The sequence below is a fragment of the Hemitrygon akajei genome, chromosome 5, assembly GCF_048418815.1.
Source record: "Hemitrygon akajei chromosome 5, sHemAka1.3, whole genome shotgun sequence".
In the NCBI taxonomy this organism is placed as follows: domain Eukaryota; kingdom Metazoa; phylum Chordata; class Chondrichthyes; order Myliobatiformes; family Dasyatidae; genus Hemitrygon; species Hemitrygon akajei.
The window spans coordinates 188,011,207-188,026,998 of record NC_133128.1 but is presented as its reverse complement, the minus strand read 5'-3'; the positions used below and the strand labels follow the sequence as shown (position 1 = coordinate 188,026,998).

General features: G+C 39.2%; 1 protein-coding gene across 1 annotated transcript in view; it reads left to right on the top strand.

Annotated features, from left to right (window-relative positions):
• lrp2a (low density lipoprotein receptor-related protein 2a) overlaps positions 1-15,792 on the top strand; it is a 396,886-nt gene that overhangs the window by 96,362 nt on the left and 284,732 nt on the right. The window contains exons 11-14 of the mRNA XM_073047514.1: positions 3,156-3,362; positions 7,002-7,204; positions 8,833-8,970; positions 14,790-14,993. Of these exons, the coding sequence (XP_072903615.1) occupies positions 3,156-3,362; positions 7,002-7,204; positions 8,833-8,970; positions 14,790-14,993 (752 nt within the window). The remainder of the gene's footprint in view (positions 1-3,155; positions 3,363-7,001; positions 7,205-8,832; positions 8,971-14,789; positions 14,994-15,792) is intronic.

Below are 15,792 nucleotides of genomic sequence, written 5' to 3'. Positions count from 1 at the left end.
TTTCTAAAATAAGGATCCCAAAACTGCACACAATACTCCAAGTGTGGTCTCACGAGTGCCTTATAGAGCCTCAACATCACATCCCTGCTCTTATTCTCTAGACCTCTAAAAATGAATGCCAACATCGCATTCACCTTCTGCTCCACTGACTGAACCTGGAGGTTAACCTTTAGGGTATCCTGCACAGGGACTCCCAAGTCTCTTTGCATCTCTGCATTTTGAATTCTTTCCCCATCTAAATAATAGTCTGTCTGTTTATTTCTTCCACCAAAGTGCATGACCATACACTGTCCAACATTGTATTTCATTTGCCACTTCTTTGCCCATTCCCCTAAACTATCTAAGTCTCTCTGCAGGCTCTCTGTTTCCTCAACACTACCCACTCCTCCACCAATCTTTGTATCATCGGCAAATTTAGCCACAAGTCCATTAATCCCATAATCAAAATTATTGACATACATCATAAAAAGCAGCGGTCCCAACACTGTAACTCCATGAGCTCTTATCTTGCAAAGCAGCCTCATGTGCAGCATCTTGTCAGAGGTCTTCTGAAAATCCAAGTACACCACATCTACTGCATCTCCTTTGTCTACCCTGCTTGTAATTTCCTCAAAAAATTGCAGTAGGTTTGTCAGGCAGGATTTCCTTTCAGGAAACCATGCTGGCTTTGGCCTCTCTTGTCATGTGCCTCCAGGTACTCCGTAATCTCATCCCTAACAATCAATTCCAGCAACTTCTTAACTACTGATGTCAGGCTAACAGTCTATAGTTTCCTTTCTGTTGCCTCCCACCCTTCTCAAATATGGAATAACATTTGCAATTTTCCAGTTATCTGGCACAATGCCAGAATCTTGATTCTTGAAAATGCCTCTGCAATCTCTCCAGCCACTTCCTTCAGAACCCGAGGGTGCATTCCATCAGGTCCAAGAGATTTCTCCACCCTCAGACCATTAAGCTTCCTGAGAACCTTCTCAGTCATAATTTTCACTGCACATATTTCACTTCCTTGACACTCTTGAATGTCCAGTATACTGCAGATGTCTTCCACTGTGAAGACTGATGCAAAATATGCATTCAGTTCCTCTACCATCTCAGTGTCTCTCATTACAATATCTCCAGTGTCATTTTCTATTGGTCCTATATCTACCCTCAACTCTCTTTTACCCTTTTAGTTTTTAGTATCTTCTTTGATATTAGTCACCACCTTCCTTTCATAATTTATCTTTTCTTTTGTAATGATCTTCTTAGTTTCCTTCTGCAAGATTTTAAAAGCTTCCCAATCCTCTATCTTCCCACTAGCTTTGGCTTCCTTGTATGCCCTCTCTTTTGCTTTTAGTTGGGCTCTGACTTCACTTGTCAGCCATGGTAGTGTCCTTCTTCCATTCGAAAATTTCTTCTTATTTCGAAAATATCTGTCTTGCACTTCCCTCATTTTTTGCAGAAACTCCAGCCATTGCTGCTCTGCTGTCCTTCCTGCTGGTGTCCCTTTCCAGTCAACCTTGGCTAGTTCCCCTTTTATGCCGTTGTAATTTCCTTTATTCCACTGAAATACCGACACATTGGAATTCAGTTTCTCCTTCCCAGATTTCAAAGTGAACTCGATCATATTGTGATCACTGTTCCCTAAGGGTTCCTTAACCTTAAGCTCTATCATCACCTCCAGATCATTGCACAATACCCAATCCAGCACAGGGCTCAACAACAAGTTGTTCTAAAAAGCCATCCCTTAGACATTCTACAAATTCTTGCTCTTGAGGACCAGTACTGACCTGGTTTTCCCAATCCACTTTCATGTTAAAATCCCCAACGATTATCATGACGTTACCCTTCTGACACACCTTTTCTAAATTCCTGCTGTAATTTGTAATCCACATCCCAGCTGTTGTTCAGAGGCCTGTATACAACTGCCATAACGGTCCTTTTACCCTTGTCATTTCTGAACTCAACCTGTAGAGACGCTACACCTTCCGATCCTATGTCATCCCTTTCTGATAATTTAATATTATTTCTTATGCATAGGGCTACACCACCCCCTCTGCCTACTAACCTATCTTTCCAATACACCATATATCCTTGGACGTTCAGTTCCCAATGGCAGCCATCCTTCAGCCAAGTTTCAGTGATGGCCACAACTTCATACTTCCCAATCTGTAGCTGAATTTCAAGATCATCCATTTTGTTTCTTATGCTGCATGCATTCAAATATAACACTTTCAGTCCAATATTTGTTGCTTTCTGTTTTAACTGCTCCACGCGCCGTAAATCATCCCACTGAACGTGATTATGCCTCATCTCCTGCTTGTTCTTTCTATCATCTCTGTTGCATGCTATCTTTAATTTATATCTGTTTCCCCCTCCTCAGCCCTATCACTCCGGTTCCCATCCCCCCGTCAAATAAGTTTAAACCCTCCTGAACAGCTCTATTAAACCTAACTGCGAGGATATTGGATCCCTTTGGGTTCAGGTGTAACCCGTCCTTTTTGTACAGATTGTACCTCCCCCCAGAGGAGGCCCCAGTGATCCAGGAACCTGAAGTCCTGTCCCCTGAACCAATCTCTCAGCCAAATATTAATATGCCTGATCATGCTGTTCTTGCGCTCGTTAGCACATGGCACAGCCAGCAATCCCGAGATTACTACCCTGGATGTCATGCTTTTCAGCTTCCTACCCAACTCTCTGAATTCTCTCTTCAGGACCTCCTCCCTTTTTAGAAACATAGGAAACCTACAGCACAATATAGGCCCTTCAGCCCACAAAGTTGTGCCAAACACGTCCCTACCTTAGAAATTATTAGGCTTACCTGTAGCTCTCTATTTTGCTAAGCTCCATGTACCTATCTAAACGTCTCTTAAAAGACCCTATCTTATCCGCCTCCACCACCATTGCTGGCTGCCCATTCCATGCACTCACCACTCTCTGAGTAAAATGACTTAACCCCAACATCTCCTCTATACCTAATCCCCAGCACCTTAAACCTGTGTCCTCTTGTGGCAACCATTTCTGCCCTGGGGAAAAAGCCTCTGACTATCCACATGATCAATGCCTCTCATCATTTTATACACCTTTCAATTTCTTTCGCTGAACATAGAGTTCTATTTTTGGTGTTGGTGATTTTTGATTCAAACTGATTGATCAAACTCTGTATTTCTGTCCAGCTATCTATTCTTCTCTGATTGGAATGATGCTTCTGGTGCCCCTAAACTGGAGCGTGCTTTCATGGATGGAAGCCATCGGCTTGAGTTGGTCAGGACCAAACTAGGCTGGCCAGCTGGGATAACCTTGGACATTATTACAAAACGACTTTATTGGGTGGATAGCCGTTTTGATTATATTGAAACTGTAACATATGATGGACTTGCAAGGTAAGTAACTGTTGGCTAGATTTTTTTTATAGAAAATAAATTATTTAGAGAGTTGTTGGAATTGTTTATATTGAGGGTCAGTATGCTCATGTTAATTTATTAGAGAGGATGTAATTTTATACAGGATCAGAATCACTTTATTGCCAGTATATGGAACATCCCAGAATTGATTGTGGTTCAGTGCTTTAGTGTAGTGGTTAGCACAACGCTTTACAGAACTAGCCACTCAGATTCAATTCCTCCCACTGCCTGTACGTTGTCCCTGTGCTGTGTGTGGCTTTCCATCGAGTGCTCTGGTTTCTCCCACAGTCCACAACCAGCTGGTTCGTAGGTTGATTAGTCATTGTAAATTGTCCCAGAATGAGACCAGGATTAATTCGTGGGATTGTTGGGCGGTGTGGCTTAAAGGGCTGGAAAAGCCTGTTCCGTGCTGTATCTCACACAATCAATCAGCAAGTAAATAAATAAATGCTAATTTAAATGAACCAGACAATAGCATGTTGTCGTCTTCATCATCATTATGTGCCATGTCGTATGACATGGTTCTCATGACCATGGTTGTTCTTGGCAAATCTTTCTGCAGAAATAGTTTGCCATTGCCTTCTGGGCAATGTTGAGACTGTGGTGAGGAAGGTAAATGTGATGATGGCACTCATTTCAAGAGGACTGGAATGTAAAAGCAAAGATGTACTGTTGAGACTTTCTAAAGCACTGGTGAGGCCTCACTTCGAGAATTGCAAACAAGTTTGGGCCCCTTGTCTTTGAAAGGATGTGCTGAAACTGGAGGAGGTTCATGAAAATGATTCCAGGATTGAATGGTTTGTCATATGAAGAGTGTTTGATGGCTCTGGGCCTGTATTCAGTAGAATTCAGAAGAATGAAGGATGTCCTAATTGAAACCTATCAAATGTTAAAAGACCTCGATAGAGTGGATGTGGAGAGGATGTTTCCTGTGGTGAGAGAGTCAAAAACCAGATGACACAGCCTTAGAATAGAGGGGTGTCCTTTTAGAATGAACGATGAGAGGGAAGTCCTTTACCTAGAGAGTGGTGAATCTGTGGAATTCGATGCCACAGGCAGCTGTGGCCAAGTCTTTGCATATTTAAGGCGGAGGTTGATAGATTCTTGATTGGTCAGGGCATGAAGGGATACAGGAAAAAGGCAGGAGGCCGAGTCTTAGAGGAAAATTAGATCAGCCATGATGAAATGCTGGAGCAGACTTGATGGGCCAAATGGCCTAATTCTGCTCCTATATCTTATGGTCTTATATTCTCTTAAAATTGCAAAATTGAAATAAAGTGCTGTTATTAATTGTTGGATGTGTTTTTAATTAATTCAGCAGTGATAAGTTATTTCCGTGCTTCACTTATTAAAAAAGATTGAGAAGGGTGCACAAACGAATCCAGCTGGATTGCCATCTCATTCATTAGGTGTTTACTATCCTTATTGGACCATTGATAATAAATACATTGCTTTGTAAAAGTTTAAATAAAATTGTAATAGATTAAAATTAAATAATAACATTATTTTATTTGTGTCTTATCATTGAGCCTTTTAAGAGTTACTTAATAGGAGAAACTGGGCACAAATTGGAGAGAGACAAACTTAGAAGATGAATTAATTGATATTCTGCTTATTTTTCATCTTTCTGATACTGATTTGTCATTTATTGCATGAAACTTCAATTGTCATTCAACCATATACATTTAGACAGCTAGACAAAATACTGAAATAAAGTTCAGAATAGTCACACACAACTTGTATTGTTATGATAGTACATGTCCCTGAGTGGCAGTTTTGGAGCATTGTTGGAGGGCACACAGTTCCTCTGCCATCGGTCTCGCAATGAATTAATAAACTTGACCAGCAGGAATTTGTATGACCAATGTCTAACAGGGTCTTGCGATCATAAATAAAAGGTTTAAAGCATACATTTGCACCGCTTGTTGAACCTGGAAAGCCACGGCTAAGCCCCCTGTCATCTTTGTGGAAGTCCTTGTGGTTCCACAGTGTAGTGGTTAGCACATTTTACAGTACCAGCAACCCGGGTTCACTTCCTGCTGCTGCCTGTAAAGAGTTTGTACGTTCTCCCCGTGACTGCATGGGTTTCCTCCGGATGCTCAGGTTTCCTCCCACTGTTCAAAATCTACCAGTTGGTAGGTTAATTGGTCACTGTAAGTTGTCCTGTGATTAGGCTAGGGTTACATCAGGGGATGCTGGGCAACAACTCAAAGAGTCGGAAAGGCCTATTCCGCATTCTATCTCAATAAATAAACTTAACCAAATAAAAAGAAGGAACTAAAATTGTTCATTGATGCCAATGAGAACAATACTAATTTTGTTTTGTGATTTGTTTGAAAGTAAGTTCCATATTCCACTGGCAAAGGCATATCTTTAGTGAAAAAGGATCTAGTGCTTTGCTGACATGTATGACGAATAAACTCTTCTCGGGCTTCCAGCCGGGTACACATACTGATTATAAACGATGTTTCAATGCCAAACTCTGCCATTTTCATCAGGATTGATGCCTAGGCATGTCTAGTCGGGGGTGGGGGAGGTAGTTATACACCCCCAAACTGTAGTCCATCCTTCCTGATAGGTCAACCCTCATCCAGTCATGTTTTCGCTCTTTTCCCCTGTTTACAATCAAATTCCAGTTCTTACTTGGAGTGAGACTTTCATCTTTGTTAAAATTCTTTTCCTCTGGTTTTATTTCAATGGCTTCCTTTATCAGGCAATCCCAAAAACCAGTGGGTTTTGGGACCACCTGGTAAAGGAAGCCATTGAAATATAACTGGGGGGAAAGAATTTTAACAAAGATGAAGGTCTTGCTCTAAGTAAGAACTGGAATTTGATTGTAAACAAGTCGAGAGAGCAGATACCCGATTTATACCACTTCAGACCATGGGGATATAAATACCACTGGAAATAGACGTGCCCAGGCATCATCCCCAATGAAGGTGGCAAAGTTTGTCATCAAAACATTGGTTATAATTGAAACATGTATCCAGCTGGAAGCCCAAGAAGAGTCCATTTGGCATAGGCATGCAGAGACTACCATTTAATGATCCACCCAATTCTTCTTTAAAATATCTTGTTTAGCCTTATTCTACTATAACCACACTAATTTGAGCTTCAGCACCCCAGGCCATGCTCCCTTCTCTCTGCTGCCATCAGGAAGAAGGCACAGGAGCTTTAGGACTCATACCACCAGGTTCAGGAACAGTTATTACCCTTCAACCATCAGGCTTCTGAACCAGAGGGGTTAACCTCAGACACCTCATCACTGAACTGTTCCACAACCTGTGGTCTCACTTTCAAGGACTCTTCATCTCATGTTCCCAATATTTATTGGGTATTTATTTATTATTATTTCTTTTTTTTTTCTTTTTGTATTTGCACAGTTTGTTGTCTTCTGTACATTGGTTGTTTGTCCCGTTGGGTGTGGTCTTTCACTGATTCTATTATGGTTTTTGGATACTGAGTATGCCTGCAAGAAAATGAAAGTCGGGATTGTATATAGTGATATATATGTACTTTGATAATAAATTTACTTTGAACTTGAACAAAATTATGTTCTGGTCTTGATGTCTAGTAGATGTTTTTTTCATTCCTTGTAAAAACTTTGCTTTTTCCAAGGAAAACCATTGTAAGTGGAGGTATGGCAGTTCCTCATCCTTATGCAATCACTCATTTTGAGGATAAAGTATTCTATACTGATTGGACTAAGATGGCTGTTATGAGAGTCAATAAGTCTATAGATAATGACCCACAAATTGTCTATCAGTCTTCACTGAAGCCATATGGATTGACAGTATATCATGCATTCAGACAGCCATTTGGTAAGTACAGTATCTGCAGACAGATACTTGTAGTATAATAGTGTTAGAATTCTATTCCTTTGAAATGAAAATGATCTATGTTCCCATTGATTCAATAAAAACCAAAAATTGCTCAACTGATTTTTATTTGTTAGTTTATGACTGCCTCTAGTAAAATATCCGGTCTCATATTTGCATGTTATAAATAGAAAGGGAATGGAAAAATTAAAAAAAAATGTTTTCACATTTTCTTAATATCTTGGTCAGTGGGAGTAGGCAGTTTAAATGCTTCAGCACAGACTAGATGGGCTGAAGTGCTTGTTTCTGTGCTTTACTTTTCTATGACTATGACTATTTGACTCTCTTTACTAACATTAAGTTTAAACCTTATAGCTTTATATAAATAACACACCACCCAAAATGCTGGTGGAACACAGCAGGCCAGGCAGCATCTATAGGAGGAGAAGCACTGTCGATGTTTCGGGCCGAGACCATTCGTCAGGACTCAAGTCCTGGCGAAGGGTCTCGGCCCAAAACATTGACAGAGCTTCTTCCTATAGGTGCTGCCTGGCCTGCTGTGTTCTACCAGCATTTTGTGTGTGTTGCTTGAATTTCCAGCATCTGCAGATTTCCTCATTTTAGCTTTATATAAGTCACTGCTTTTCTTTTTTTCCCAGATGGAAGCCATTGAAAATAATTTAATTTGATTTATTGAGAGATACAGCTTTGCTATTCCAGTTTAAATTTCTGTTGTACCCATCCTTTGTATTTCTACTTGAGCATTCCATTTCAGTTTGCATCAGTCATCATCTCTTCTCCTACATAGTCTCTACTGTTTTCCATTCTAGTAGAGCTTCCCTGCCGTCTCTCTCTTTCTCACTCTCCTTTCCCTTTTTTTTGTACCTGCCTAAAACATGCTGCCTCTTCTAGTTCTGACTGCTTCTCAGAAAGGTCAGATATAGGTTAATGTTTCTGAAATGTTAACGCTGTTTCTCTAATTATTTTCAGTTTACTTTATATTTGGTGCATACAACCATATGAAAAAAGCTGCAACAGTCTGTCCCAATCACGAGTGTCGATGGTGATTGTCCATCATGTCCAACAATGACAGGAAACTTGTGTGGGAGGGTTTTTAAAGTGGAAAAGTCATTGCACTGGGGCAATTCCACTCTCTCATCTCAGAAGTCCAGGTCTAGTGGTAGAAACAAGCATCACAAACTGGGGTCTTCCTGAGTTGCAGTGGATAACTGTGACATCTTCTGTACCTTGTCATGCCCTTTGCTTTCCACAGAGCATTGTAAGACCACCTTTCTGGCTGTTGTGTCTCACTGTAGACCTCATCCACTTGGTCTGCTGGAGCTGACTTTGCACGCTAGGGTAGGAGGCCACTGGCTACCCTCAACTGATTTAGCCAATCTGTAGAAGCGGTGTACCAGGGTGTGGCCGTTGTCATATGCAAACAGCTACTGGGAGCCACAGGTGAGAGCTGAATGTCTGCTGGGGACCAGAAGTGAGAGAGCTGCCCCAGAATGGACATGACAGCCCCTTCACCAGAGGTGCTACCCCTCCCTGGACACCACAAGTGTGCTACAGTTAGGCATACGAAGTTAAATTAATACACCTGTTTTGTTCTTTATGGCTCATTATAGTGAGGAATCCATGTGATAATAATGCTGGATGTGAACATATATGCATTCTCAGTCATACAACAGACAATCAAGGCCTGGGCTACCGATGCAGATGCAGGCTGGGCTTTGATCTTCACCGCGATCAGAAACATTGCTATGGTAAGTGAATGATCTCAAGAATTCACTTTATCATTATCTAATGGTTATCTTCAAATATTGTGACTAAGTTAACCCACAACCTCTTTTTATCATTAATCTATTCATTAATCTCCCTGTATTTAATAGTTTCAATGAAATCATCAATATTTTGCATAGTTGCAATCTCATGCCTTGAAGAGAATAATTAAGTCAGTGTGGTAGACAGTGTACGTCATGGAAGACTTCTCTGAACAAAAAAATCAGACTCGGGTTTAGTATCACCAGCAGTTGTCATGAAATTTGTTGTTATGTAGCAGCAGTGCAATGCAATACATAATAATAAAAAACTGTACATTACAATAATCATCATCATCATTATGTGCTATGCTGTATGACATGGGTGATCATGGTCTTTCCATGAGTGTAACTGTTCTTGTCAAATTCTTCTACAGATGTGGTTTGCCATTGCCTTCTGGGCAGTGTCTTTACCAGCCATTATCAGTCTCTGGATTGTCTGCCTGGCGTCAGTGGCCACATAACCAGGGCTTGTGTTATGCAGCAGCTGCTCATACAACCGTCTACCTCCTGCTTCACGTAACCCTGATCAAGTGTGGGGTGGTATCTAAGCAGGTGCTACACCTTCCCCAAGGGTGACCTGCAGGCTAGCGGAGGGAAGGAGCAGCTGCCACCTCCTTTGGTAGAGACATATCGCCAAACTGTCACCCAAAATTGCAATAAGAAGTATATATAAAAATAAATTAAATAAGTAGTGCAAAAAGAGAGGGGAAAATATCGAGGAAGTGTTCATGGGTTCAGTGTCCACTCAGAAATCTGATGGCAGAGGGGAAGAAGCTGTTCCTGAGATGTTGAGTGTGTGTCTTCAGGCTCCTGTACCTCCTCCTTCATGGTAACAATGAGAAGAGGGCATGTCCTGGGTAATGGGAGTCTTTAATGATGGATGCCACCTTTTTGAGGCACTGCCTTTTGAAGATGAGGAGGCTAGTACTCATGATGGAGTTGACTGAGTTTACAGCTTCCTGTGGCTTTTTCCGATCCTGTGCGTGGCCCCTCCATACCAGAGTGCTCTCCATGGTACCTCTGTAGAAATTTGCGAGCGTCATGCTTCAAAGCTTCAGAAACTTTTTCAATTGGCTGAAATACTTACACTTTTGTTGTATTATTTGATATTCAAACATACTTGTGTTGAAAGCAGTACAGTATGAGTTTATTACTTTATAATTTTTTTATTTTCCAGGTAATAATACTTTTTGTAATGCAGAACCTGTGCTCATTGTTGAGGATTCTTCTATAATAGATGAATTTTTAAGAAAATTGAATATCCCAAAATTAACAACAGAGGATAGTGTATTCCTAGATACACCTATTACGGAAACTGAAATGAAAGAGGCTACTTTTTCAATGAATTCCGGTAAAGCTTCTGGTCCGGATGGTTATACTGTAGAATTTTAAAAATCCTTTTCCTCTATACTCTCTCCTTGGCTTTGTAAAATTTTTAAAGATGCGTTAACTATAGGTAAATTGCCACAATCTTTTTATGAAGCCTCTATTTCTTTAATTCTTAAAAAAGATAAAGACCCCATTGAATGTGCATCCTATTGGCCTATATCCTTGCTGAATATGGATTTTAAGATTTTTAGTAAAATTTTGGCCACTAGATTAGAAAATATATTACCTCGAATTATTTCTGAAGATCAGACTGGATTTATTAAAAACTGCTATTCATCTTTTAACATTAGAAAATTAATTAATATTATTTATACTCCTTCACCCAAAATACCAGAATGTGTCATTTCCTTAGATGCTGAAAAAGCATTTGATAGAGTTGAATGGCCATATTTATTTAATACGTTGCAGCATTTTAATTTTAGTTCGAAATTTATATCATGGATTAAATTAATATACTATAAACCCTTGGCTTCGGTCTTTACCAATAATCAAAGATCTCCTTTTTTTCAGTTATTCCGTGGTACAAGGCAAGGCTGTCCTTTAAGTCCTTTACTATTTGACATTGTTTTAGAACCTTTAGCTATAGCCATTCGTGAATCACCTAATATTTTGGGTATTACTTGTGGGGAAGGGACGTATAAGTTATCATTATATGCTGATGATTTGTTACTATACATATCCGACCCTGAGAGATCTATTCCTGCTATTTCATCCTTGCTTGCTCAGTTTAGTAACTTTTCTGGTTACAAATTGAATTTTAATAAGAGCGAATTATTTCCATTAAATATGCAAGTTCCAATTTATAAACATTTACCATTTAAAGTTGTCACAGATTATTTTACTTATTTGGGTATTAAAATTACCAAAAAACATAAAGATTTATTTAAAGTTAATTTTTTACCTTTAATTGACCAATTAAGCAACTTGTTACCAGGTGGTCTCCATTATCTTTGTCATTGGTTGGTCGAATTAATGCTGTTAAGATGATGGTATTACCCAAATTCTTATATTTATTTCAAGCATTACCAATTTTTATTCCTAAATCTTTTTTTGATATTATTGACTCCAAAATATCTTTCTATCTGTGGCAGAATAAAAATCCTAGATTAAGCAAAAAATATTTACAGAAGCCTAAGAAGGAGGGCAGTTTGGCTTTGCCAAACCTGAGATTTTACTATTGGGCAGTTAATATTCGATATTTAATATTTTGGATGCAAGAATCAACTATAGCAGCTTGCCCACAATGGGTAAATTTGGAATGTAAATCTGTACAAGACTTTTCATTGTTTTCAATTTTAGGATTTTCACTTCCTTTTTCTTTTTCTGAATTGAATAAACAAGTAACTAATCCTATAGTTAAACATACATTGCGAATATGGTTTCAATTTCGTAAATTTTTTGGCTTGAATAAGTTTATCTTATCAAGCCCTATAATATCTAACTTTCTTTTTCAGCCCTCTTTTATGGATCAAGCCTTTGTTTTATGGAAAACAAAAGGTATAACATGTTTTCGTGATCTATTTTTAGATAATAGTTTTATGTTCTTTGAACAGCTATCTAATAAATATAATTTACCTAAAACTCATTTTTTTAGATATTTGCAAGTTAGAAATTTTTTGAATAATGAGTTACAGTCTTTTCCAAAATTATGTCCATTGGACATTACGGAAATTTTTTTAGCTCTGAATCCTTGTCAGAAGGGTTTAGTAGCCATCATTTATAATATGATCATGAAAATACCGCCAGAAGTATCAGAAAAAATTAAGAAGGAATGGGAAAAAGAACTTCATTGTCTTATACCCACTGAGAAGTGGGAGAAAATTTTACAATTAGTCAATTCTTCTATTTGTGCTAAACATGCCCTAATACAATTTAAGGTTGTACATAGAGCTCATATGTCTAAGGATAAACTTGCTCGATTTTATTCTTATGTTAATCCAACCTGTGACAGATGTCATTCTGAAGTTGCTTCATTGACCCACATGTTTTGGTCTTGCCCTTGTTTGCAAAATTACTGGAAAGATATTTTTGGTATTATTTCAACAGTTCTGAATATCAATTTCCAACCGCATCCTATTACTGCAATTTTCGGTTTACCAATGGCTGATAATAGTCGTTTATCCCCCTCAGCTCGACGGATGATTGCATTTGTTACATTAATGGCTAGAAGATCTATTCTATTGAATTGGAAAGAAATTAATCTTCCAACTATATTTCAGTGGTTTTCTCAAACTATCTCTTGTTTGAGCTTAGAAAAAATTAAAAGTGTTGTCTTTGATCCTTCAGTTAAATTTGAAGAAACTTGGAGAGCATTTATTCAACATTTTCATATGAGTTAAATTGTCTTTTCTTAAACCTAACTTTTATTATCATTAATTATTTGGATGGAGGTATGGAGTTATTGGCACTACTGTATATATTTGACATAATGCAATGGCCCATGTTGTTTAGTTCTTGTTTCTTTTTTTTGTTTTTTTTTTACTACTTTTGTTTGTAATTACCATGAGTTTGGGAGGTTACTATATATTGATTATCATCTATTTGAATGTTTATTTAAACTATTAACTATGTACTCTCAAACTCTCTGTATTCATGTTTCATTTATGTTTGTTTAAAAATTAATAAAAAGATTTAAAAAGAAAAGAAAGAAAGAAAGAAAGGAAGAAAAGAACCTGTGCTCATTATAAACTATAGAATAATAGACTATTGATGCTGTGATACATCCTAGGATGACCTGCAGAGTGGGGTGGCAGCAGAGGCAGATACTTTAGGGATATTTAAGATGCTCTTAGATAGGCAATGGATGAAAGACAAATGGAGGTCTAGGTGGGAGTGAAGGGTTATGTTGCTTAGCAGATTACTGTGGGCTGAAGGGCAGTACTGTGTTCAAAGTACATTTATTATCAAAGTATGTATACATTATACAACTTTGAGGTTTGTCTCCTAACAGGCAGCCATGAAACAAAAAAACCCAATGAGAAAAAGAGAACCGTCAAACACCCAGTGAGCAGAGAAAAAAGTATGGTCATGCAAACAATAAACGCAAATGAATAGTGTTCTGAGCTGAAGTCCACAAAGCGAGTTTGTCCATTGACCCGTAGTTCAGTGCAGAGTGGAGCAGCGAGCTGAACTGGCTCTTCCCACACCTCGAGCCCCGACACCCTGATATTTTCAATCTGTCCCAGGGCCCAAATCATCTAAGCATCAGATTCAGTCACCTCGATACACTCTGGGACCTGCAGCTCACCACTTCGATTTGGCCTGTACCCGACCTTTCCGATTTGGCACGGCACTTAAATCGATTGAACCTCGGGTCTCCCTTGCTCTTGGCGATGGGCTTTCTGCTTGATGTTCTATTTCTGGTCAATGTGGACTTGGCATTTAGCAGAGAATTTATGACTTTAAGTGAAAACAGGCAGCTCCGCCCGGGTTACAACAGAGTCCTGTTCCTGTATGGTGTTGATAAATCTGAATGGTCTGTAAGTGGGGATATAAAATGGTGTGTCGGTGAGGGTGACAGAAACAGCTGTGATGGGAGAGTGAGTCGGCATGGGAAGGGTTGCTGCTAGGTGTCCTCACTGAGTCAATGAGTGAGCAAGAGTGTCTTCTCTACTAAGCCTGACCCAACCTATTATTGCAGCTTGGTGGTAGAGTTTTTGTCAGTGGGGAGAGAAGGGATGCACTAACACCCCATTCTCACCTGGTAGAAGTTGCCTCAGTCATGATGCAGGCAGCAAATCCATCCACATCTACCCCACCACTCTCTCAGATTCTTGTTTATATGTACAGGGTGTGCATAAATTGGGTGTTTGTAACCTGAGGCAAATAGGCCTTAACCTTATCAGATTATTTCTTCCTCAGTGAGTCTAAATTGATTTCCCCTTCGTGTTTCTAATAAATGTAAATTGTAAACAAATCCAATTCTCACGTTCTGCAATATGGAGTCCACACCCTTATCACTGTGGATACAATAATCAGTAATTCAATGCAAGACTTCAGCATGAATCAAGCCATTTACTGATAAATAATATGTCGAGCTTGCTCTTTAAGAGAAGGGCCCTCTATATTTAATAAAGTCTTAATGGCTCTGTGTCTTCAATTTTTCCTCTTCTTTAATGGCCGTTCTTCCTGCTATCTCCATCTCTCCTCTTTCCTCAATTTCCTCTTCAATTTCCACTCCTTTCCTTCCTAACTTCTCCACATCCTGTCCACTTCTCCCTTTGTCCCTATCCCTTCATCGCCACCTTTTCACTGCATTGGTCTCCTCAGTCCTCTGTACTTAGCCCAGTGTGACCTGAGTGCACACCTTTATTCTGATTCCCCTGTGTCAAATAGAAAAATATTCTGAATGTTATATGTTTTCTCTTCTGCAGTCGCGACCCAGTTCCTCCTATTTTCATCCCAGTTGGCTGTTCGTGGAATCCCTTTCAACGTCTCCACGCAGGAAGATGTAATTCTGCCTGTGACAAGAAACCCCTCGTACTTTGTAGGAATTGATTTTGACGCAGCGGAATGGACTATCTTTTTCTCTGATACAAAGAATGATCTGATTTGTAAACAGAAAATAGATGGAACAGGTAGTGACCAAATTCAAAAAATGATTAACTTTCCTCAGCCATTTTATTTCTTCATTGTTCAAATGAAAGTTCTAGCTCTTTACAAACCATGAAAATCTCAGATCTTTTAATATTTAATAAGGTAACCTCCATATTAATGTTGTAGCAACACACAGAAAATGCTGGAGGAACTCAGCAGTCCAGGCAGCATCCATGGAAAAGAGTACAGTCAATGTTTTGAGCAGAAACCCTTCATCAGGATGCAGCAGATTCCCGAAACATCGACTGTACTTTTTAAACATAGATGCTGCCTGGCCTGCTGAGTTCCTCCAGCATTTTGCATGTGTGTTGCTTGGATTTTCAGCAGCTGCAGATTTTCTCTTGTTTGTGATATAAATGTTGTATTTATTATTCATAATTACTGCTCAGATTACTTCAGAATTACTTAACATCACTGCACCACAAACAGTAAAATGGCACCACAGTAACGTAATGTATAGCATGACACTACCTAACTAGTCATTGGGTGCATTTTAGTCAGAAACATATAGATTTATGATTAGCCAGGACATCACAGGGTATGGGGAGAAAGCAGAGGAGTGGGGATGACTGGAAGAATTGGATCAACCCATGATTGGTGGAGCAGACTTGATGGGCTGAATGGCCTACTTCAGCTCCTGTATCTTATGGTCTTAGTTGTAGTTTGGTGTTCGGTGTTCAATACCGGTACCATATGTAAGGAGCTTTACGTTCTCTCTTTAGGACCGTGGCCCCATAGTCCAAAGTTGTTTCTCTTAAATAAATAGATAAAATAAAAGAT